The sequence below is a fragment of the Lutjanus erythropterus genome, chromosome 16 (genome assembly GCF_056507025.1).
Source record: "Lutjanus erythropterus isolate fLutEry1 chromosome 16, fLutEry1.hap2, whole genome shotgun sequence".
Classification (NCBI taxonomy): Eukaryota; Metazoa; Chordata; class Actinopteri; order Lutjaniformes; family Lutjanidae; genus Lutjanus; species Lutjanus erythropterus.
The window spans coordinates 22,737,028-22,764,344 of NC_139332.1; the positions used below are offsets into that span (position 1 = coordinate 22,737,028).

Genomic DNA, 27,317 nt, shown 5'->3' on the forward strand with positions numbered 1-27,317 from the left:
GTGGTTTAAGTTCTTACCTTACTGCAGTGATGCAGAAGGGTACTGCAGGGTGTGTCAGTGGCCCATAGCATCACATCACCAAACCACATCCATCAATGACCCTCGGTGTGGTCAGAAGTGAAACAGACTTTCAGATAGGAAAATATAACACTGCTTTTCAGTCTGATGTTTAGTCACTCTTTAAGTCAACATATACATGAGTTAATGAAAATGACTTTGTTGGCCTTGGCAGATACTCTATCAAACAGCAAAGAAGGTTGCATAGGACATCCCCAGTCCAGTATCACAAATTAGCAGTCTTAGAGATGGACTGAGACAAGACTAGTCTCTGTTTGCAGAAAGCAGAACTGAGGCAGCTCTGAATAGAACATTTTAAGGTAAAGTAACCCAAACCCACTCAGGATAATATGGTCCATATACTGAACTTGTGGACAGATGGGGTGTTTGTTAGTTTTAATATCCAAATGGACTTTGTTCTATAATATTGTTTAGAGCTGTAAACCATAAAATATAGCCTCTATCCATAAAATTACCCTGGGGTGCTCTCAGCCTTTAAGCACTATTATTAATGGGCCTGGCTTCAACAGAGTTTTTGATAATTACAAATACCATTAATACAACATAGTGTGGTAAATAAAAGCGGCAATATTTACAGCATATACAACATTATATTGTGTATATATAAATATACATAGGTATAATTTAGTTTAAAGTGAGTTGTATCATTTGCATGCACTGTATCAATAAATAAATTAGACTGTGCCCTCAAAAAATGATAAGTGAAATGTGTTTCTGGCACAAAGCCAGTGAATTTCTTTAGTTCCTGTGCAGACCATAACATCAATAGCAACGAGCCGACCAGAGTCAGTGACTTTAATTTGCTATTGTGTGAAAATAAATGACATTCTTCACTCAAAATTGCTACTTTAAGAATCAACTATTAAATGGCTTTAGCTTCCAATGGACACTGAAATGCCTCTTTGTGTGAATGTTTTGTGAATGTTGCCAGTGTGTATGTGTGTGTTTTCTGAGTGTGTCCTGCTATGTTAGTTTTAGCCCCAGGGCTCAGGCCATATTCTGTCATCTAGTTTTAATGTTTAATAACACAAGGCGAGTACACAGTACTGCAGTGCATACTAATGACTTGGACACACACACACACACACACACACACACACACACACACACACACACACACACACACACGACCTCTTACAGGGTCTATTGCAGCTTGCAACATTTTAAGAGTTGGGAATAACAATGGTCATTATAAAACAGAATGACATTTTACACACACACACACACACACACACACACACACACACACACACACACACACACACACACACACAGTATATGATTCCTATGGTCCAGTGAGGATATACAGGCTAGAATGGTCAAGTGACAGACAGTGATTAATTGATACATCAACACTGTGTGTGTTCACGCATGTGCAAGTGTGTTAAGGTCACTACATGGTCTTTTAATTGAATTCTTGTATTTCTGTCTTGAAGGATAATGGAGAGAGCAATAGAGCAGAGAGAAACACATTGTTCTCAGCCTCTCTGTCTCTGGGCCTTTCTGTCTCCTTATGTCTGTCTGTCTCTGCTCTATTCTCAGATTCTCCCTGCGGGGTGGAAATTGAAAGTGTTACTAAGAGCCCTAAATGTAATTTTTAAACATGTCCATGTCGTGTGTGCACACACAAGTAATTAACCAGATGGTTATATTAAATGTCAGTTTAAAAGGTAATGAAATGTTTTACTAAAATAAAACCCCACCATGGAGTGGGCTATTACTTAGCAAGTTTCAATCTGTGTGCTGTCAAGATGTTGAGACATGTTGTATAAGCCCCTAATGTATCATGTCACGATCCACAGGAAGTGAGTGAAAATTAACCTTTAATTTTAATGTTTTATGCTGCCATCTTAGCCAAGACACTCTTGAAAAAGAGATTTTTGATGTCAATTAGGCTTTTACTTGGTTAAAATGTGTGTGCATGTGTTTGTGTGTGCGTGTGCGTGTGCGTGTGTGTGTGTGTGTGAGAGTGTGTGTGTATATTGAAGAAGGAGTGTGTAGGATTTAGTGGCGTCTAGCAGTGAACTTGCAGACTGCTACCACCGCCACTGTACAAATATAGTGGTTCAGCGTGGTGGCCACTGTGGAAGACATGTTGTCTGCATAAAATAGATTTCTTGTTTTCAGGCGATTATACCCTCATTCTTATTCCAGTTATAGAAAGTATGAAGTGATTTTCAGCTAATAGTTCTTTTTTGGGTAAATGAATTCTACTACGTTAAATGATCTGGCTGGAATAATTCAACATTATTTCAGTTGAAGAATTCTTTGGTACATATGACTCATCTGCACTGTCGCACAAAAACATAGAACCACATATGTACAATAAAAAGACAGAAACGTTAAGACATATGTATATGAGGAGAGGACGGCTGCCCCCAAGTCGTCAATAAGAGGAGTCTAAATTGACCATGTCTTCATCCATTAATTTGCTAGCTACATAAAAAAAAGGTATTGTTGCAACACAGACCTTTTTTTGTGTAAAACTTGTGTCACCAGCACACTGCTTCTAACTGCACTGTAGCCATCATTAGGTAGTTAGCTCAGTAAGCGGGCCTGATAGACTGAGACACAGACTCTGAGACCGATGGTGGCCAGTATGACGACTAGTAATTCAGCACAAAGGTGATTTAACAATGCAGCAGCTCCGACAGGACTCTGACCCTAGGGAAGACGAAGACACACGGGGTTCAGGTGGGGACAGGAGGCAAGAAGCAATTTAGAAGTGAGTTTGAAGTGAGTTAATATGCAAGTGTAAGTATACATCCCTTGTGTTTATAAGTCTGCAAGTATTTGTTTTTGTGGAGTAGGGAGTCCAGTTATACACTGTTGAAATAATTTAACAATATGTTCAGTCTATTTGCTGATTGTTCTGAGACATTCAGAGGCATTTCCCTTCTTTCCATTAGCATTTAACAGGCAGCACAGTAAACATATGCTTAAATAATTAAATCAATATCATAAAGTGCGACAACTAGCTGACTAATGACTTGAACTAATGACCACTGGTCAACTAGGAAAATCTTTAGTCAGAGGCGGCCCTAGAAGAGACAGACTGCTGCAGGCATACAAGAACAGAAACACTAAGATGTGGAAATGAAGCCATGCTGAACCAAGTAAGAACAAAATCCCCCAAATTTTGTCTAGAATTGTGTTGGAGACAGAAAAGAAGTGCAGGAAAACAGAAGCAACATACCCACGGTGAGAATGAGTCATTGTTACTGTGTCTCACTGTTTGTGTTATGTGACATACTAAACAGAACGATTCTTCTGTCATCCCACGTCAGTGTAGAGTACTGATGGGTTCAGTGTTCGAACTGAATGACTCACAATAGTAGAGCTTCAGTGTGGTTGTCGTCATATAATGAGAGAAGCATGTCTCTTGCTGCCCACACAGTTCACTACTAAACTACGGTATGATGGTGGGTGAGTACCAGACTCCAGCAAGGCGTCGTCATCTCAACAAATGCCACACAGACCTACCTATAAAAAGTGTATTTTACAGCAATAACGAGGAGTGCTAATTTTATCCATGACAGACATACATTTTTTTTTTACTGGTTTCAAGGGCCATGAGAGTCCAACCACTGATTAAAACATCAACTTGAAAAAGGAAAAGAAAGAACAAAGACACCATATCCACAAAGGGATTGTTTTTGAGAAAGTTCATTTGTGGCTCAGGTGAAACATCTCTTTGAGGATGCTAACTCAAAGGAAACAGTGTTGCACAGATCAGCTGATGCCATTTCAGAGACAGAAACAACCACAAACATCAGCAGGGGATACACGGAAATGGAAAAAACCTGCTCTGTACAAGAAAAATAGCCAACCTTAGCAGAAATCTGGTGTTCTTGTCCAAATAGTGGACAGGAAAGTATCCCAAAGCTTCAAATTCTCTTGATAACAACATCCAAAGCAGAGGGAAACTCAGTGAGTAGAAAGAGACAGAAAAATAACTTTTCATTTTTTCTTTTAATCCTTGTTATTTTTCTTTGTCTGTTCCTCCTCTCTGTTTCCCCCTTCCAGTTTTCTTCTTTCCTCTTTCCCCCTCCAGTCGTCCCAGTCTGGCCTCCTTCCCTCTCATGATCCCTTTTTCTGTTTTTCCCTTCATCCTTCCCACTGCCTTTGTCTCCCCTCTCTTTAATCTGTATGTATTGCCAGCTAGTGTCTCCATTCCTCCCTCCAGGGGCAGTGGGCCAGCTCTGTGGCTGATCATAGTGATCCCTCCCTGAGGAACAGTCTGCCTGACACCTGGGTGACTGCCCTGGAGGAGCTCTGTGTGTGTGTGGTGTCTGTGAATGTGCATGTGTGTGTCAAGGGGCTAATGGGCATCTTGAGGGGATTACCAGCTTAGCCACTGGGATTACTGGAACTTCGCACACACACAAACACGCAGACACACACACATACAGGCAGGACTGTCAATATTACCAGACAGGAGAGTGAGCCAAGGTATATTGGCTGACTTGCTACACCGCACTAGTTCTCATTAGCCTGCTATCCAAAAGAGACAGGGTTAAGAAGATCCAGCCATGACCAGGGCTAAGTGGGTTTCACCAGGGCCATGCACAACTCAACAGGTTCAGCACAGGTCCATTTATTTGGGATATAAATAGTCAAATTTGAAATGGGGAAGAGCAAAAGGCCACAATATAATATCACAGATAAATCAGAAAGTTATGAAACCACTGTCAGTATAACCTAGACATAAAGTGAAGCTGCACAGGACAAAATGTTTGTTAACCTCTGATGCTGTAACGGTGCCCAAAGAACTGCCTAAGTGTTGCTGCTGTAATTGTAAAGGCACATCTTGCTGTTGCCAAGAAAACTCCTGAGCTTCACTTTTTTTTAGAAAGCGTTACTTCTCAACACACTCACAATTGTTTATTTATACACTCAGCACACTACACTACAGATCTGAAATGACAAGCTAAGGGTTTCACGACAGGTGCCAACTGCTGTAAGTGTTTGTGCGTGCCTTCCTCATAATATGTAAAGTCACCTATGAAATTTATGAACTGAGAATTGTAGGTACTCGTCTTTGTCCTTTCAAGTATGTGGTTATATTGCCAACAAATAGCTTAGTTTGCCGTCTCATAAAATATTTGTAAAAAATTGAGAGAAGCGGAACATTGCTCTCAGTAATGACTTCTTGGAACATTCTGTACCCCAACTATTAGAAAAGGAACAATACAAATACATCAGATGTCAAAATTTCTACTTACAAGGTTGGTTCAGAGTATATACCGTATATGCACAATACTCACTTTAATTATTACATAGATTATGCTATCTGTGACTTTTGTTGAATGCTCACATTTGAACAGATTTGGTGTTTTACTCTCTCTGTAATAACAAAAATGTAATTTCTATTGCAGAAAATTAATCCAAACTCCCAAATTTCAAAGTTGTTATTTATTTTGAATATTCTGTTATTTATTTAGAGCATTTTACACAAAGTTTGCATGTGTTGTTATCCAAGTGCTGATATAGCTTTGCTATGATGATCAGTTCCATCTATGTTGACTATGTGTACTATGTGTACACTGCAGTGAAATGTCAGGAAGGTATGAACAAATTGATATCATGCAAGTCTATTTTTGAACTCTCACTTAGCTTCAACTTGTTCACATTAAAAATAATTAGCTTATTGCCAGTATTTACGGTACTTTCATTCTTCTGCTGCATCTGCCTCAATGTCTTCTCTAACAGGTGAACACTTAAAAAGTCTGGGTATGGAATTTTGTTTCTATGATTATGACTTAAAAAGTAAGACAAAGTTTCTGAATGTGAAGTTTTGCCTTCATCAAGCGCTGATACATAGTGGGTATTTAAATTTGCTCATTGTAGTGGATAGCTTATTGTATATGATGTGAAATGGTGTCCCTCTTCCCTCATAAGACTGAATAGAACACTCAAAGGAAAATGGGGGGGAGGAAATCAATTAACGGCAGCCCCAGGTGTATTAAATGCACACAGACATAATCTCTACAGTGGCCACAATATGACACAAAGAACAGGAGCTCCAAAGACTCAAGAGAGATATATCACCAGGGGATTTGACTCCTGAATATTGTACTGCACTGTTAACGTTATTGTAATGATTATAATTATAATCTGCGCCAGGCTGAGCTGAAAAGAACAGAGCTGGTTATCGGTACTGAATTAATGACATTTATAGGAAGAATTGAGAGAGAAACAGATGGGGTGGGGAGGAGTGGGAGGGGGCTGAATTAATATTGTGAAAAGGGAGACACAGAGAAGGGTTGAGAGACAGAAATTAAGAAACACAGAGATGAAAGAGTGAATTACAATCATTCAGAGAAAGGCAGACATTGACAGAAAGACTGAGACGGATTGTGAGAAAGACAGATGATACCAGTGACTGTATATCAAGACAGGAGTGATAATGAACTGAAAGCTTAGGTTCAGAGATACAGACAGTGATTGAGAGAAAGTAAAAATGAGAAAGAGAAATTATGTAATTCAAAGAAAAGGAATTAAGATGGATGAGCTAAATCCATCAGGAAATTATATTTCACTGAGCACATAACACCCTTCTTTCTCTCTGTCTTCTCTCCTTTGTGTCCCTGTAAGCTTTGACATGAAAAAGCAGGGGAAAAAAGCTACAAAAATAAATTGTATTTAGCAAAGTATTAAAGACGAAAAAAGTGTTTGTAGTCTCGGATGCTTTAACACCATCCCTTTAGAGCCACAAATTTAATGCCATGTGGCCTTTTCATAGCACCGTATTCAAAGTCACATTAAATAGAAACATTGCAGATTTCTTAAATGGCTGAAAATAGCTTTGTAACTTCCAATGAAAGCATTCCTCTATTAAGGACAAATAAACTCACACCCACAGTGGGCCTTGCACACTGCACAAGGCTTAGCAATTATGCACAAATCAAAACAAGTCCACACAACATTTCTTTGCAGGAATCATTTTACACCAAATTGGACACCTGATGGACATCCACTGTGCTAAAATGTTGTTTACTGCGATAAAAGTTGATGCACAGAGAAAGTTGTCCAGACTGGATTTGATTGGCTTTTGCAAGTTAATTATGGTCCAGCACTGGGCTATCATCTGGTGTAGTTTCTGTACATCTTTACAGTGTTAACAATGTTGATTTACAAGGATATCTAACGAGGGATACATAAGAAGTTTTTCCAGTTTCATGTATTTACTTTATTGTATTGCATTGCCACTACAGTCTCCTATACAATTCCCTTGGTACTGGGGGTCATGCTGTATACTCATAGCAGTTATTTTATTATGTTTGAGCTTTAACTGCAACTAAAACCAATTCTGTGTACTGGCAAGTAGAAGTAGTAGAAGTTGTCCAGGCAGGATTTGTTTGTTTTTTGAAAGTTAGTTAGTGACCAGAACAATTGGGCTGTTATTTGTTCTACTTCATGTTAGGGATGGGTAACATTCACATTTGACCGATACCAGTACCTGGAATTCAGTACCGGTACCTAACGGTACCAGTTTTTGGCACATTACTAGTCAGTAGTACTGACATAATTCAGTTGGTGCCCTCAAGTACCAAATTCAGTACCCAACCCTACTTCATTTACATCTTCACAATTTGCTAATGACTATGTTGATTTAAAAGGATATCTAACAGGGAATATATAAGAATTTCTTCCTTTCAGTGAGTGAGTTTATTTTGTTTGAGCCACTACATGTTTAATTTCTCAACTACAACTGATTTTGTGCAATGGTACATACAAAGTAATCCTGATTTTGATGGACCAAAATCCTGGTCCAAGCCTCAGACACAGGAGCATGCAGGGAGAAAAGTCTTGAAAAAGCCACAAAAAAAAGAAAGTGTTCTTTTTCTCTTCCTTCCTGTCTTTTTAACCTGAGCAAAGCTATTTGGATCTCCTCACAGACACACGCACATGCACATGCACATGCACACGCACACACACACACACACACACACACACCACACACAACGCGCGCACACACACACACACACACACACATCTTACCCCCTACAGGGCAGAACTGATGCAGGAAGAGATGAAATACCACTACCTCAGGGGTAAACACACCTCGGTTCACACTCGCACAAACCGCTCACTCACTCACGCACACACATATACATCTACATACACCTCTTGCTTTCTTCACAAAAAAGTGTACTCAATTCCGCTCAGGAATATTGTCCCAACATCAAAGACCATATTTGCTTATTTTCACACCAATCACACACTGCTGTTTCCCATGGCCTTTGTGGTTGTGTGTGTTTTCCTTCTGTGTGTGTACAAGATGCATGTCTATCTGTATGCATGTGTGTGTATTCATGAGGTTGTGACTGAGTTTTGTTTGGTGACTGTGTCCTTCTGTTTCAGTGCATGTCTCCTATGTGTGCAGGGGGTGTGGGTGTGACTTAGCCAGGTGTAAAATTGGTGCTGTAGAGGATTGCAGATACTAACTGGGTCAGGGCAGGAACAGGAAAGAGGGAATAAACTAGCCAGTATATGGACACCCAGAAGAAGTTGAACAGATTTAACAGATCCTGCCATTTTGATGTACAGTAATGGTTTTCTTTTGGTATACATTGGCTACCAGGTGGAAAGGCAAAATCTGTAATTTACTTAATGTAATAAATCATAAAATGGCCATGATATATCACCAGAGATTAAGGACAGTTGAAATATTAGCATCTCTGAGGACAATGTCCTTCTTTGGAAGTTCTATTCTGCCTGCAACTTGTATTATTGTTTGCCCTTTTCACATTAATTAGAGTTCAAATTAATATCAAGTGTTTGCCAAATGAGTAAGTGTCTGTTTATGAGTTGTTAGAAATCATTAATAATCTTTTAGAAGTAGATGTTTATAGCAGTTAAAATGAGTTATATGTTAATGGGGTCTGGCAAGCAGGCAATACTCCCAAGTATTTTCAGAGCAGTGTGCTTTTGTTCTCAGGACAACAGGCTTAACTTTACATTGTCAGACAATTGACACTATTGTCAATTTATAGTAATACACTCATCTTGTACAAGGGTTGGGTGATTGGATGACTATACTGTCTATCAACGATGGGCTGAATTCATCACTGATTGTTTTTTTTGTGGGGGGTGATTATTTGTCATTTTATTTTGCTAATATAACAGTCTGCAGAGTGACAGCCTCTGCTCTGCACCACGCTCTCATCCAGCAGCACCAATTAAGCTCATCTTAGTTCAGTAAAAGAGAGAAACTTGAATTCAGAAGGTGTACGGTTGTATTTTTCCATTTAAAATGGAAAATAAGTGTGAGAACGTGTAATTTCTAGACACTTAGTGAGTTTATTTTGTCTATTGGATGTAGTGAACGTACATAGTGAATTCACCACTTGCGCACATCTCCCAGCTGAGACCCGAGAGGACGGGAGGAGGTGGGGACGAAGATATCGCCAATCACAGATGGATGGGCTGACGATGATCTTGTGCTCCTGCAGTGTTCCTGCAGCCTGCATGAGTTTCCCTGAGACTGGGAAGAAGAGGGCTGGAAGAAACAACTTGCTTAAACTATAGATCATATACTAAATATGATTTCAACGTATTTAATATACAGTCTATGGCTCCAACTCGCTATCTGGACTGCAGTACTCATTTTTGGAGGCACAATTGTTACATAGTGCTCCTTCGATTCATGTCAATATAGAACCAAGCACTGTGACTGGATTTAATACTGCAAGTGGTTTTCATTAAACATAAATGACTAGCCTGTGTTGATATCACGGTCAGTTTGTCTGCTGCACGCAGGTTGTGACCATCGTGCAGAACATGTGTGTGACAATGACAATGACATGTGTGTCACATATCCGATTCTGTTCCCGTTCCGGACTCTGGCCGGTCGATCGGTGCATCTCTAATAAATATCAGCTTTAAATGTATTCATATTTAACCTGAGAACCACTCCTTGCTCATCTGCTCATCTGCTCCTACTGTAAAACAGTTATAAGTGCTTTTTGTGCAAAATAGGGAATTGAAATTGTTGTACTCTCACTCGCACATACTGTGCAAGTACAAACACAAGCACAAAAACTGCACGCAAACTCTGACAAACAGCTGTAACACCCTTCACACACAGTCTTTATAATTCCAACTAGAGTTGCAACTTTGTATCAGCTACAGTAGCAGGATTTGCAAATCACAGGATGAAAATGCTGCGCACGCTCATCTGCACACATTTACAGACGTTTTAAACTTAAGAACTCCACCAACATCTGCTTAAAAGCAGTATGGCGATTTCCCTCTCCTCTCCTTTCCCCTCTTTTCTGTGGCATACCTTCAATGGACTATAATATAAATACGGTGCCTGTGCTGCCGGGTATTACAACATCTAAACTATATAAATAATTTGCATTATGCACATTGTTTTGCTCCACATTCTATACATCAGTACTATTTATGGTTTGCCAAGAAAGCTACTCTGCTGTTGCTAAATTGGTTACCTGAGCATCTGTCCTTGCTTCTGGGGCTTTCTCTGTTTGCTCATCCATTTTCCTACTCCTCTTCCCTTTCCTCTGGACACCTCTCGACTATCCTCTATTTCTCATCTGCTACTCTTCACTCTTTCCTTCTCTCTCCTCTTTATGTTCTTCAGTAAACTTAACTGGAGTCATAGTTACAGATGTAATGGTTTATTGTTACAAAAAATCTGAATGTGATTTTTGATATTTAATTTCTAAGCTAGCTAGTTGTCCTAAAAGATGCAGTTAATTATTAAAAATTTTCCCAGCAGTCATAAAGATGCTGTATTTGGTGTTACAGTTCATTTGCAATAAAAGGTTAAGGCAGAGAAAAAAAAATAATTCAGCAATAAAATCTTTTCAAGTTCACAGCAGACATGTAACATGCCTTGTGCCTTTGTGTTATCACCACAAAGGCACCACACCAGTTTTTAAAAACAAATCTCATAATGCAGACTAGGGATGCACAATGACATTGGCACGTCATTAATATCAGCTTTAAAATTAAATAAAAGTACCACCCCAAAAAGAACATTTCTGCCAATATGACAATCCAGTGAGATGATGCTTTAATTATGCTCATGCAACACAAAGTATGTTTGTGGTGTGGAGGTTTTTTAAGTATTTGAAACAAATAGCAAAGCTGCTGTTTGCAGTGATTGCTCAACATTGTTCATTGCATTCCTTCAACACTACAAATCTGATTGCCCATCTTAAGAGCTGTCATTGTGATCATTACAACAAGCTGGTGAAAAAGAAAGAAAAACAGCTGCCACTAAAAAAATTCTTTCAATAGTAGATTTCTTATTTTGCCCAGGAATGTGTAAATTTTGTAAAGCATTGCTTTTTTATGTCTGCAACCTCTTGTGGACCATCCCAATAAAAGTAGACTGGATGTTCTTTGCAATTAAGTGGAAAAAAAATGTGTGCGGTTATCAGCAATTGACCAAAGCAAGACGGTAAATATTGAAATATCAGCCAAAATCCAATATTGTGCATCCTGAATGCAGACAAATATATACCAGTAGTACTTACCTGGTAGTATCAGCATCAGTATGCTCAGACTGCCAAGTCAATGGCCATTTACATTATGTTTTTGGATTCATTTAGTAAGCTTGACAGCGTGACACAGGGAACAAAAGCATGTCACGCCAGATGTGTGGGAGTCAGTCCTGAGAGACATTACTTTAAAAGCTATTTAATGGGCTGATTCACCATGTTATGATGTGTTCATTTTGGTTGGTTGGAACTCACGGATATCAAAAATGATGCAGTAATCATGATAACATCATAATACACAATAATACTGATTCCAGACCTGTTGCACAAAGCATCCAGAGAGAGGCAGCATTGCTATACCACACCCAAACAACACTATCACAAAGAGTTGTAAGGACTCGCAGCTGGTCGGCCTAATCACTGCTCCTACAAAAGACAAGCATTACACTCAAATCACACAGCACTGTGCTTCTTTGTCCAGTGTAAAGCAACAAATAGCAGGCTGCCAGGCTCCTGGCTAGTCCCTCTGCACTCTCCTATAGTCCTGCTTTCCTCCCCTGTAACCTCAGTCACTCACTCACTGACCTGCCTTAAGACAGATGCCCCTGCATCAGCTCCTCCACCAGGCTCCTCCGTCAGGCCCCCGGGACTCTCATCTACTCTCCTCTCACATCACAGAGCTGCTTCTGAGACACCTGACAAAATAAGCTCCCAGGCTTCCGCTGTTTTCCTCAAACCTCGCCTATTCTCCTCGTTCTGCAACTCTGACAACATAAAATAATTCACCAAGTTCAGCAGGAAGAAACAAATTGGACTTTCAATATATATGAATATTATAAGGGTTTCTGCTCAATATTCCACCAGCAAATGTGATTTTAGAATGAAATAAGGACTAATTGTTAGCCAGGTAGCAAGACCTAGCAAACATTAGCTAACGTTACAGAATAAGTTAGTTTAGATGCAATAGCGGTTTCAGTACAGTTACCAACAGTTGTCACAGTATGAAACGAATATTATTACAAACATTGGGTGGGATTAGTGTTGATAATAGTACTTACTAGAGTTAATTAGTCCAAACTGAAAGCTTTATTCATCCTCCAGTTGAGAAAAAAAAAATCGTCTTTCACACCTGAATTTGCGCAGTTAATCAAGCCAACAAGCAGTAACGTGTATGCTGCATTCAGGGGAAATCGGAAAATTCCTACACTTCTAGAAATCTCAACATTCTGAAAATAATGGCTTTACAAAATTAAAAAAATATATATATACAAGAACAGCATCGCCTTCTACTTTGTTTGACTGTAGATGTTTTTTGGAGGTCCTTTCACCAGGCCTATTCAATTACTTTTTAGGAGGACCAGATTTAAAAAAAAAAAAAAAAGTACTGTGCCAATGGACCAAGCATTTAAAAAAGACACTTTGTCTGTGCTTAACAACAGTCACAGCCAATGAATTGGTTAATTAGCCTCTCTCCAATTTGAATAAATTATTTATTTTAACTTTTTTCCATATTTATAAATGATTAAAGGGTCAGATTGAGGTCATTAAAGGGTGGGATTGGGCCTACAGAATGCCAGTGGGATAGTTCTGGCCTTGACAATCAAAAATGTTTCCCCAGCACTGCAGTAACTTGGGCCTACTTGTTTTATATTGATGTTGTTTTACTGTGAAAGTACAAACCACAAAATGCTATATCAATTGCAGTATCAAATCGCAAACTTTTTGAAGTGTTGGTCAATATAAATTGTCCGCATGACCCTTTGATAGTCTGCCACCAAATCGCTCTTACATCACAAATAAACCATTTAACACTACATTCAAGTCCTCCTCTGTTTTTCACCCAAATATAATCCAGACATTCTAACCACATTTCAAATGATTACAGTCTGAGATTATCCAGATCGAACCCAGTCCAACTGTTGGCACGCATCCACACAAACCTAGTTTACTTTAGTAAATAGTTTAGGAACAGATTTGCTTGCACAAAACAAATATAGGCACTAGATGGAATGGACAGATTGACAGATTGCATTGATTAAATATTCATTCAGTGACCTGACACAACTTCAGTAACTGTTTTGAGAGCCTGACTTTCGAGTTTCTTGCTGTAAAACTTATATCTCAAGTGTAGATACAATAATTATAATGGAACCTAAAAGACAATGAGACTGAATGCATGAAAACCAGAAAAAAACACTACTTAAGATGTTGCAGTGGATGTCCCCATGTAATATAAATACAGCATTCATGATATGTAAGGCTGAGAAGGGCTCACACATAAAAGGGAGGGGTTGGAAAAAGAAACACTAATAGAGATAATAATATAATTTTGACACGACAAGACTGACATAATATATAATCATAGTGATTACAATGAAAATCGTGATAATTTGGGGCTGTAATGTAGTAACATCCTGGTAATCCAGTATCAATTTTTGTGTAACCTTTCTACCATTAGTTTCATGACAATCTGAGATCTCACGCCTCTATCCCACTACAAAACCTTACATTAATCCTGCATGTGCCCTGGATGTGTGAAATGATTTCATTTCCTTTTGCTGTCTTGAATTTATTTTCAACAGAAATGTGGGTTGCTGCAAATACCTCCTCATTGAAACATGTCTCCCTGGTGATACATTTTTAAATAAGACCAGATTTTCAGGTCTGGGTGAGAAGGTTGGTGTTATTCACAAAAGAGTCTAAATGTAGTGTTTCAGTAAGTGGTGCATTCAAAGTCTTTGAATTGCTCTCAATTATTCTTGTGAGACATTTCCCTTGTTTCCCGTGGATTGATTCATCATACTCCAAAACCCCATTATGACTTCATTTCATAATTCTGTGACCTACTTTTTGCTGCAATTACGAAAGATGATGCCTTTTGATTTTATTTTGCATGCTGACGGAAAGTATGGTGATTTTTTTTTTTAAAGCTTTTGACTGTCAGAAACATGTAATCAGTACCCCGCACATCACAGGGATCAAATCCTCAATCTGGCCATTTGCTATTTTAATCCTAAATTAAAAGACGTGAAGTACTGTTTCTCCCATCACTTAGTACTTGCAATTCATCCATCTATCCATCCATGCCCAAAAACTCTCAGACGCTCTCTTGGTGCTCACACATTATTAATTTTCAGACAGCTGTTAAATTCTCTGAAGTCTACTTGTTGTCCCACTCACGTCTTCTGCTCCAACAATTTATGTGCCGCGACCTTACCAGGCTTTCACATTTACGATGACAAAACATCAGTGAGTGACAGGAAGCCAGTCATTTCAAATGGCAGCTTGTGACGCTGGAAAGACATAAGCTACAACTGCATACAGCGACAGAATGAAAGCGACTGAGGCGACAAGGTAAAGTTGAGCAATGTTGAACTTTATGGTTTCAGTTTCAACAAACCATTCAAATGGTGCTTGTCTGTCACTGTCGGTCTCGCAAGAAGTGAAAAAAACAGCGATTTAACTTTTGTTCATAGAAAATAAATATATGAATGTGATTTCAACACATTAAACTGTACTGATTATAAAACACGTTTGGTCTGTCCATTCTGGGCTACTGTATAAAACAAGGCGGTGCAACATGACGGTCTTCTTGGAAGAGAACCTATGACTTCTGTAGATATAAACCACTCATTCCAAGGTAACAAAAACACAACTATACTTATTTTCAGGTGATGATACACTCATAAAAACATAATTATGAATATTAAAACCACATAAACACGCTGTATCTTTAAACTGTATTTACAGGCAAACACACTGATATCTATCCTGTGCTGTATTTAAGGTTACTGAAGTATATACAGTGTTAAGGCTTTTGTAATAATAGTTACCTTGACATTTTTATGAGTATTCATTTATTTTTAATAAAAAATTAATTAAAAAACTGAACTGGCATCTCTATTAAATGGAAAACGAGTAAAGCAAATGGATAACCACAACCTGAGGAACGACCAACATAATGTAACTAATAGCCAATGCAGACAATTAACAGATTTAATTTCAAAATGTCACACTGTCTGTTTAAGGGTCTCTCAGGACTCAAAATGATTATATACAAACACACTCTGTCTTTGCTTGTTAACTCTGCCTCTCCATCACCCATTTCCCTGTTTTGTTTTGTTTTTTTATTTATTTCTCTTTATGACTCTGCCTTCACTGCTAATAAGTGTGTTAACATGCACACTACTATCACAGTTATGGCTGATTATTGGATTATCCTGGTGCCCAGGCAGCTGTAAAAGACTCCTCAAACTGGTGTTTACTGGAAGGCATATCAATGAGTTGAAATTACATATATGCACTGATAACAGACAGTGATCATAAATGTTGAATGTTATGAATAACAATGATACTCTGTGATCCATACAAACAGCACATCTTGATATAAATAAAAACAGGAGAGCAATTATGGTACAAATGAATGATTCATGAATGTATACATTGCTTCCATCCACCTTTTTCAGAAAACTGAAAATAAAACAAAAAAGGGGGAAATAAAACAAAAAATAATTTGCTATCATGCAATTTTTTTATTTCACAAAAATTTTGTTTGAATCCTCTATATCAGTTGCTTCCCCAATCATTGTAACTGACTGATAATAATTGTGGGGTGTGGGATGTGTACTTTTTTTTAACTTCTGCCTGTTCACGTTTTGACAGCAAATTGTTGCAGCTGTCCCCAAGTTAGGCATCCATATCAAAACAGACCACATAACAGTATTTTTTAGAGTCATTGTTGCAGTTTTGTACAATCAGCATATGTTTAATAAAAGTTTGTTGCATTGCAAATGGTTCCATTTATCGCACACTGAAATACAGAGAGGTTGAACTGCCTCTTTAACATCTGCACATTGATTCAACCTCTGTCTATTTTCTACAAACTAAACTCAGTAACTATTAATTAATAAATATCAATAAATCAACAATATTACAGTATTATTGTAAACAATGCCTATTTTCACAATACTAGCTTATTAAGACATAAAACAAAAGTTAACAATAAAATGTAATGGATCTTTAACATGTTGCAACCATCCCTTGATTGGGTTGGAACTGTCCCCTGTGTTGAAGATCAGCTGCAATGTCTAACTTCTTCCATTCAAATAAATATTGTGGATGTTATGTCACATGTAATAATCTTAAAATGGTATGGGTAATTAGTAGACAGATGTAAGTTTAATATAATAAAGATGTGGTTGATCTAGTCCAAATAGTCTCTGAGAAACTGAAAGAAATGCAAAAAGTGTAGCAACTGTCCCCAGGCTCCCCTACTGTACTGTAGAAAAAAAAATCTAAATTGTTACACAGTCTTTTTCCTCTGGTTCTTTCTTTATTTTTCTTTATTTTTTATTTTTTTCCTAATGAAGGCAGGTTGGATCAGTCATATAGAACGGTGATTACAAGATCAACAAAGAACACAATCAATTAGATTATTAATGTACTTTAATGAGAAACCATCTTTCATTTAATAGTTTAATTGCCTTAATTAAAACATTTTATCAATTTAATTAAGAAAACTCCCAGGGAGAGCTGGAGTGGTAATTGTGAGCACAATTACATATTTATTAGCTCATATTTCTTGCAGGTATTCCCAACTTTGCAGCTGAGACGCCACATGGGGTACCTTGTTTTGGAATGAGTTCCCTTAAACAATATTACCCATTTAAAATCAGTATTAAAGGAAGAAGTAATGAAAAAAAAAACTACATGTTTTTAAAAGCTTTTGGACGATGCCATTAAGCCTGCTCTGACCCAGTTCTCACGGACAAAAGCAAAACTAAAGTGGCATGAAATTTGTCATTTAAGGTCCTATGCAATATTAATGTGTTTTAAACTTTGGGGAGCTACGCTGTCTACATCTGTGTGTGCTTCCTGGCTTTCAAAATATTACAAGCACAGCGAGGAGGAACAAGACCAGCTCGATTCATCATGTCTGTTAGTTGCACTGACATCACGGAGAGGGCGGGCAGGTGAGCCGAGACCCACCCAAAAGTTCAAAACAGTCAATAATGCCAACTTCCAACCTGAATGAATAAGTAGCCTGAGGGGGGACTGAGAGGATTTGTTATATTACACTTGAGTCTGTGTGTCAACCTGAGAGTTAGTTAGTGATATGACTTATCCAGTCACCAGACGAACGTTTCACACAGGTGCCTGCTCATTGTCAGCTGGAACGTGGCTCTAGAACAAGCAGCAATTAAGTGGGGTGTCCTTACCTCATTATAAAGACTTATCAATGGAAAATCAATTTTAAATGTTTCATATGTACGTGTCGAAGCTCATGAATAAAGTTGACCTTCGTTTGAGGTCAAGTAGCATCAACTTGAAGGTTAAAACTGAAAAATGATCATGGGTTGTACAGTTTTTATACATCTTTAGAATTTATTCCTATGGTTTTGTGTTGTGCTTGTCGTTATAGTTACATTATGAGGCCAGAAAATAAGAGAGATCACACTTGTGTGTGTCTGGTTTCTGTGTGTGTGTGGGCACAAACATGCATGTGTCTATGTGATCCATGTTAATCACTCTCCCCATAATTGCCATTTTCTTGTTAATGGATCGGACCTTTTAATCACCATTTTGCCCTGTGTCCATGTTGTGTGTGTCCATGTGCATGTGTGTGTGTGTGTGTGTGTGTGTGAGGGAGGGAGAGAAGGACAGAGACAGAGAATTAGACAGCAGAGGTAATTTGGCTTAACTAGTGGGGCGATTGTAACTATGCAGACCATAAATCTTCCTCACACACAGACACGTGCATGCCCGCAATGCATGTGCCCACACACTCACACAGCACATCCTGTCCTATTATCTCAGAGAAGCACGAAATCCTAATCAACCAATAAAATCATAGAGGGCATCTTTCGCTTTCTTCCTCCTCATAGCTGTTTGTTCTTCCTTTCTTTTCCCCTGCAGAATTTGGAATAACATAAAACATAAAATCTCATGGTCACCCTGCTCTATTCTAGTGTATTATTTTGCTCCCTTGTTTAATTAAGTCTGTATGGCAATTTGAGCACTAAAAGCCACTGGATTGTCAGAGAAAGGTTGATTATTGCAGCTGGCTGATTAGAAATTATGCCCGTTGAACCAAAGGAACATGGTTCATTCCCCACGGTGAGGGAATTGCTTTTCAGCAACCGACCAAGTATCAAGGGGACTCATTTCATCTCTCCATGATCCACATCCTTTTTCCTCAACTGAACCAAACCAGATTTCCTTGCCTAGCACTACGTCAGTGGTATAGTTGCCTCATGCATGCCTGATGTAATTAAAGAAATCTATTTCTGACTTTAGCCAGGACCACATCAACAGTGGGAGCTCCTGCCCAATGTTGATAATGCAATTCAAGTGGAAAAGTGAAAACAGTGAATTGTCAGGCTGTAATTTGGCCAGTGGAAACACAAAATAGATTTGCATGCACTCTGACTGTTGTGTTTGATAGATTTTTTCCAGCTTTTGTGTTCCTAGCCAAAACTGAGCAGGCTGAATAAGGCATATTAAGACAGAGATAATGATTTTACTTAATTGACCCTTCACTAAGTCCTGCTCTTCTTAGTCACTGTTGCTACACCTGTCAAGGTTTCCATTCTCGCACTGCACATATGCAGTTTACAGTGATAACACTGGTAGGTTTAACAATGAAACTGGGAGTAATTGTTGAAACCATAGGTCTTCAGTTCCACAAAGAAGTAAACAAAAGCAAGTTCTCATTTATAGCTGACAACCATGGATTTTGTCGGCTAAAATGATGATTCTTGCAAGCAGATTTCATAAGTCTAGCTGGCTAATGTAATCTAATGCGAATGCTTGAACTCCTTGACTTTGCTGAGACGTCCGTCTCCAGCTAACTTTTTAATGTTTCCATGAGACAGATTTCAACATAAGAACCCTGTAAAAGAGTCTGAAATATGTAAAGCTACTTAACAGCTGCATACAAGATATAACATTAATGCTTAAAGACTGAGACTAAAGCTAGTTTACATCCCAGGAATCATTGGCCGGATGGTAAATTATGACACAAATATGTATACAATTGATGATGGAAATACACTCGCTGGAAGAAGAAGCACAGGGATCAGATTACTTGGCCCACATGTGTGCTCCTGTGTTTTACATTTTTGAAAGACTACAAAAACAATACCTCTGTCCAAACTCACAAAACAGCACTTCAACATGTAGAGAAATGCAAAGTTTGACAGTCCTGCGGTGCCCTTGTTACTACTGCTAATCTGTGATCGGACATTTGTCATTTTCAGGAGGGACTGAGCAAAGGATCAACCTTAAAACATATTTATGTTTTTTGCTTTGGATGAAATTAAATGTTTGTTACTAAATAGATAATAATCAAACCTTGAGGTGCAACACTTTTTTTCAAATCAGTGAGAACAGCAAAGACAAAAACACACATGCAGAAATGTTTCAGGTGAAATAACACATCTCTGTTAACTTAAGAGGGAAATCGTGAATTCAAGAAGAACTCAATCGCACCTAAACAAAGCTGATAATAAAAAAAAACATTTTTAGCAGTTGATGTGTTAGTGTTGGCATGTGACCTACAAATGAACTTGTTTGTGGCAAACCGTGCTGGTGTTAACATCTCTCGGGGCGCACAGTTGGCATCTTCTTCGGGTGTCTGGTTTTTTTTCACTTGGTGGATCTGTTCCATAAGCAGAGCCTCTTCCTCCATGGGTTTGTGCATCCTTCATCAAATCGGCCAAGGTTGGTGTGAGTATAAAGTGCTGTTGCCTTGAAGAAGAGGAGCTGCTAGAAGAGCCTCTTGTGTGAAGTTGTCCTTGGTTTCAGGTTGGATTTTGTTGATTCAAAGAATTAGTCCCAGTTCACATGTTCACATTAGCCACATTCAAAATCACATCAAGACCTCTTCACAGCTAGTTTTTAATTTTTGTCGCTTCCACAGAAGGACAAGTGTGCAAGTAGAGGAGCTTGATAAAAGGATTAAATGGGACTAAATATTGTCCTTGTTCCCATAGTTACACATGTATTATATTGGCTGTGATATTTGATTTCAACTGGGAAGGGGAAGGAATTGTTTAGCACACAAATATGTTATGGTAGCTGGTTTTCATGAATAGCATTTTGCTTTAAATGTTTGTTATTTTCAAATTTGTTTGGTTGAGATAAAAAAAAGAAGTTGTTTTTAGTAGATCTGGGTGTCATTGAACACCTCATCAAACAAACAAGTCTAACTCCAAGGGCTGTTTCTGTGTGTATAAACAAGCAAAAATATCTCCTTTTCAAAAACTACTTCAGTTCCACTTAGATCAAAAGTGTGCGAGAGGTGACCTTCTGTGGTCAAACTTGCAACAACAACATCTGTAAAAATGTTAGTATCAACTTAATCTCCATCAGTGTTCAGCCATGAGAAAATCAAACATTTTAATAGACAACCCTCTCACATTTCAGTTTTTTTATATATATATTTTTTCTTTTTACAGTCAGCTTAATAGAACTGATGTTCTACTTAGATCAATAGAATGACAGATAAAACATGACAAGGTCTTTTTTGAGCACCAACTTTTGCAACAACATCAACCAAAACTTCGGTATCAACCTAATTGCTATCAGTGTCTAGCCATGAGAAAATCAAACATTTCAATAGGCAGCACTTTCACGTTTCACAGTTAATTTAATAACTTAATAATTATGTAATTGCAGGGGTTAAAGGAACATGTTGAAAGTGAATAGCATCAGAGAGAGATGCTATTAGGCACTATCGATTGCCTGATAAAATCATAAGGCAAGGAGAGTTTAATAGCTTATCTGAAATGAGTTTCTTTCTGGGTATTGTGTTTTCTGCACACTGAAATAGTTCAATAACTAAAGGGAATTCAGAATGATTGAGCCTTGACAATTTGTGCACTTCAGCAGGACAGCACCCTGTTGCTATGCAGGGTCATTTGTTCCACTGCAATAGCGTTATAGCATTGCTTGAGAGAATCCAGCCCAGCACTGATAACATCTTGTCTCTATTTGTTCAAACAACAAGCATTTATGTTGCCATAAAACAGTATGCGCTTTTCATATAATAAAGATCAAAAAATGAGAGTCATTCATTTCTGTGCTTGTTTTCAGTTTTCTTTTACATTCATAATCCAATACTGGCATCATGTAAACACATTAGCTCATTACAGCTCACCGTTAATTGGCAAAAACACAAATGAGTACCTTTTCATAGCCACGGCTTAAAGAAGTGGAAACTGGCTGCACATCAATGGTAACCTAATATTAAACAATGGGCTATACGCCATAACAGGTGTTCAGGCTGTGTTTGTTGTGCTACTTTTTTTATGGAGATTAGAGGATGTTGAACACAAATAATCTACTGTGAAAGTAGTCTAAATGAAGTGTGTAAAATCCTGTTTCTATTTGTCTTACTTAGCAGCCTACTGCTATTACATGATGACTGATTACTTCCACCTTGTCTTCGCCAGTTGTTCAAATTAGACCTCTTGTAAACAAGAACAAAAAAAACCAAGTTATAATTAAACAACTAACTGGTCCTACCTGGTCCTGAAGTTAGCAGGATGTGGGTGTCCATCATACAGGGACAAGAAGTCATATTCTTCTTCTATGGCAAATGACAAGAACATGAGCTGGATTCTGCTTCCTTCCTCCCCAACAATGACCCAGGTGCAGTTTGCCCCGTTGGGGTAGCCATAGGGAAAGCCAGGAGATTCTATACTGCCATTTCTGCCTTTCAGTGTGCCGCCACATGTGTAGATGAAACCTAAGGGAGAGAAAAGAGAGAACATTCAATTTATCTTAGCAGTTTGTTTTTTTTCTTAGACTGAAAATAACAAATAACAGCTGTTGTGTTGAGAGAGAGGATAGAGAGACAAGAAAGAACAAAAAAGAAATTACATTAAATGACACTCAATGTGTGTATGTCTGTCTGTGTGACAGAGGAATACAGTATTTTTAGATTTGTATATATGCAAGTACATTTATGTGAGTTTCTCTTTGCATTAGTCAGTGTGTCTAGCAGAGCGTGCCGTGTTTGAGAGCTGGCGTAGTTTTAGTTTTGACATACGTCTGACTAACAACTGCAGGGGGCATTCACACTACTAAAAAACACACGCATTCAGGCACTATTCGTTACACAAAAGCACACACGCATATACACACGACTACCCCTTTTCCATATACATTTTCTGGACTGGTTTGACTTAGCTCAAGTTGAACGGCTGTAAAACCACAGACACTTCAGTCCCTATAAATTCTTCACAATAAAAGACCCACGTTAGTTTGTTATTCAAAAGCTTTTATTATGAAGCAGCAGGAAATGTTGGAGTTTCATAAGCGGTAACTTAACACGATTAAACAGTAAAATAAGGCAGATATCTGGACGTACAAATGGCAACACATGAGAGAAACTAAACTCCAAACTACAGAGGTTCAGTTAGATGCTACAAAAGTACTAAGGGCTATTTTTTTTTAAAACATCTTTCTCTCTGCTTTCTTATATGTTCACTCTCAACACACACTGGTTGGATGGGGAGAAAGGGGTGGCCTCAGGGGTTGACCATGATGGACAAGACAGTCCATCTCGGGTGCGACTTTGCACAGCTTGTGTGTGATAAAAGTGGTAATGGAAATGAAAATCAGGGCATCCCGGTTTGACTCAGCACAGCCAAAAGTGCCAATAGAAAAGCCCCATGCTAGTCTGTATTATATTTACACAACTTTTTTTTTTTTTTTTTTTTTCTCCGATAAATGGAATGAATAATGCTGACCTACTGGCCCAGTCTGGTATTGGTGATTCAGTATTCATTACTTCTTTTAAAGGTACCAGTGCTGAAAAAGTGCCAGTCTGGTACTGAAGCAAATTATTCTTTACATTAAAGTAGGAATAAGTCACAAGTCAGCATGAGTGAATCTAAGTAGGTCAGCTCAGGTCTGATATGTCCTGCTTCTTTGATGCTGATGTATGATTACATATTAATGGAATATATACTGTAGGTAGCGCCTAAGCTGTTGAATCAAGTCTTCGTCAGAAAGCCGTATAGCTCCTTGCATTTGTAGTGCTGTAGGAACATAATCTTTTCACTCCCCACAGCGAGGGCACAGGGCAGGGTCTGTTTCAGACCAGCACCCCAGGAGCTGGTATTCGCATTCAGCATGGGGTGCTTGAACCCACGTCCTCTGACTGAAGGGAAACCTAGTTGCCACCGAGCTATCGTTCCACCTGACTTAACAGGTGAAATCAATAAGCGAGCAGAGCATTCTCTTGGATTCACCTTGTGTGCCACCAAAAGATCAAAAGCTGGCTGTTTCTTTGTTTTAGCTAATCAGTTATTGACATGTCACAACACATGACCACAATAGGTCTGTGTCAGTCAGCCATAACAAGGCTTTTAAACACGAGTCAGCAATTCAACAGTGAAGGACATAAGCATGTGTTTTTTTGTTTTTTTTTGCAAATAATATACATCTACTCACTGTGTCTATTTGTGTGAGAAAGCAGACAGAGATGACACAAATGCAAAAACTCTTGCACACATACTGCAGCATTAAGGAAGGTAATGACTTCTTCAGGGAGGCAGAGGATAAATACTATCAGATCTTAATGAGCTACTGTAGGCTCTTCATTAGGGTTGTATGTATGTAGTGGGAGGGTTGTACTGTAGGAGGAGATGAGGAAAGAGCGTATAGGAGGAGAGAAGTAGCCGAAAAACTAACAATTAAATCAACTGCAACAAGCATGATGACAGGAAATATAGGAAGATGACAGGGTCTGCAGATACGACCACCACCACAAGTCTATACATTGTTTTGTTTTTTTTAAAGAAAATTGTTCTGTATTATGCCTTTAAATGATTACAAAGATATTGTTACAATGATGATGTTTCAGTGCATATGACTTTGCACACCAGGCTAATATGGTTGATATAGTGTTGATCAGAATTAATTTTTCACATTGACAGCATGACAACATTAATCCTGCCTCCCTGATGTTCATAGATAGGACATGGTCTAAACTAAAACATCAGTAAGTACACATCAAATAAACTTTCCCAAAGATAGTTTCTGTCATTTTAGATAGTTTCTATGTTGCTGATGTCTGTTAAAATGTTCATTTTTCTGATCAGTTTGATTTGAATCAGTTATTTGATGCTATAAAAAGGGGGTTTATACCATGATTGACAGCTGAGCTCTGCTCGCGATTGTGTCGGGCGGCTGTGTGGGTAGGGACTCAATCAAACGGCTCCAACACTGATCACCACTGCGACAACTCTGACCTCAAATGACGTCACCAGTGCAAGATAGCGGTGCTCGTATCTGGGATATTTTGGCTTCAGTTTTCAACAGTTGTAGGAAGTGGAGCTGTGGTGTTGAACTTTCTGTATAGCAATGGTCCCAATATACAATATTTCCGGACATTCAAAGAGAAGTATTTTCTGTGGCTATGTTGTAAGTTGAAATTATCACGTTTTGTATATGATTTTTAAATGTGAATGAGAGGAGGAGTGTGCAGAATTTGTTCTTTTACTGGCTGCTTGTACTGATAAATTAAAAGTGAAGCTAATTCTGCTGCTGTACTTATTCTAAATCTCTGCGGGGTACAGAGCCTGCTAAATGCCTAAATTGTAAAATGTAAATGTAATTGATCTCCTTGGACTTTACGGTTCACATCAGGATCATTATCTTCCCCCTTTGATCTTAATGATCCTTTTATATCAAACACACCACAGGTGTTAGATGAAAACCTTGGAGTGTCCAGGAGTGAAGTCGGTCCAGAGCATTTTTTGCGCTGCTCTATTGATCCCCGATGGAGGAAACTCTTCACTTCTTCCACTCCACGGGGAAGACAGATTGCAGACTCAGCTTACAAAGCAGAAACCCTTGTAGCTGGATGGGATTTAGCATCATCCTGCTCAAGGACACTAAAGCAGAGAAGAAACTTGCTGTTATATTAGGTCTTCTTGCTAGGAGATGGGGTTGTAAATCACTATACTTCTGTGCAATGTTCAACTTTTCAGTTTTATACCGCTGAAAATAAAGAAAAAGACGGAATTGAAAAAAACAACAACTCTTTAATAGCTTTTGATGCTGCAGCTTTGGTGTATTATTCCACGTTTAAGTGAAAGTATTTAATTGAAAATTGCTCGTACTGTATGTTTAAAGTCTTTGAACTCGTAGTCCTTAATTGATCTCCTCTGAGTGCAAAGCTCAAATCAGGATGATCATCCCCCTGCCTTTCATGTTTATTAGCCTCGTTATTTACCATGGCAGCCAGGGCCAGAGGGACAGCAGGACCATCCCGCTGGATGCTTTTCCAACCAATTATCCAGGACAGAACCCCAACCAAAAACACTGTGTCTGTGTGTGTCTGTGTGTGTTTGTCTAACCCTCATTTACCCAGACAATTCCAAGACCATCACTGTGACAGATATAATGACCAATGGCAGTCAGAGCTGCAATTAAGGGTCGGTTTCTCTGTCCCTTCACAACCAATCAGAGCTGAGATGCTGAGGAACCGGGAGGGACAGGCAGAGCCATATGAGGGGAGTGCACACACACAGATATGCACATACACAGACCTACAAAACTAACTTATATATGTCTATATTTATATATATACTACAGCTGACATATACACTTGGTACATACACATCTATATCACTTTTTGTTTATTTCAATTTGCCTAAAAGAAAACAAAGGGGTGGAAATGCTACAGCCTTCTTTCTTCTACAAGACGCTGCAGAAGAAAAGATTGTGCACAGCACAGCAAGAAAACAACTTATTGAACTCCCATTTTGGCCCAGTTCAGAAAAATCCATGTGGTTTTATGATCAAAGTTAAACAGGATTTATGCTCCATGAGGCAGCGGTTCACCTGAGGACAACAAATATTCAGAGCTACAAATACAAAGGCAGATATATCAGAATTTATATCTTATCTATTCAATTTTTAATTAAACTCTTTGTAATGTAACAACCACTGCATGTCCAAGATAGCACTCGAGTTTTGAAAAGAAATCACTGATATTTCAAAAAGTGGTTCATGGATTATGGCGTCTTTTTAAAATATTGTCCACCATGAAGAGAGGCTTTGAGATATTATCTTGAAGTTGAAGCCTGTTAATTTGAGCCTCCAAATGATCTGATTATCAAATTAATTGAATGGTATAATTTTAAGGATGTACATTACATAGAGGGGAAAATACTGTCTTGATTGCATGCACCCAACTATACAATTGCTTCTATTTTTATTCTAATGCCAAATTGTCTCAGATGAAAAGGAGATACGTTTTTTCAAACATATGTGATTTTGGTTAAGTTTGCAATGTGAGCACAATCTCATACATTTCTTGGGTTTCATTTTTTTTAGGCATGAGCAGGAATCTTGCTTACTTCCATCTGCAAGAAAATTATGTATTGGAACAGAATGACGCTCGATTTCCTGCAGCCTAATACACAGACTGACTGATGCATATGTGACTGTGATCAAGCTTTAGTAAGGCACTCTGTTTGACATGCAACAGTGCCTCAAGCAAAGAGGTTCTGAGGATATAAGCAGTAGAACCTTGCTCTGTCAGGAAAAAAGGCAGGAACTCACACAAAAGCTTTATTTTGTCACTTGTTACAGCACACAGGCTGCAAATTAAGCATAATATGAAGTGTATTTAGAGTGATGAGGCACTAAATGAGGTGTTTACTGGACTCCCAGGGGTAGTTAGTTATGCACCCACAGTTGGCCTGGTTAAGAGTTGTTTACCAGCTCCTGAACGATACATGCGGC

The 27,317-nt window shown here is 38.5% G+C and overlaps 1 protein-coding gene across 1 annotated transcript in view; it reads right to left on the reverse strand.

Moving 5' to 3' along the window:
* csmd3b (CUB and Sushi multiple domains 3b) overlaps positions 1-27,317 on the reverse strand; it is a 456,383-nt gene that overhangs the window by 325,143 nt on the left and 103,923 nt on the right. Inside the window, exon 3 of the mRNA XM_084738341.1 lies at positions 22,080-22,302. Coding sequence (XP_084594467.1) covers positions 22,080-22,302 — 223 coding nt within the window. The remainder of the gene's footprint in view (positions 1-22,079; positions 22,303-27,317) is intronic.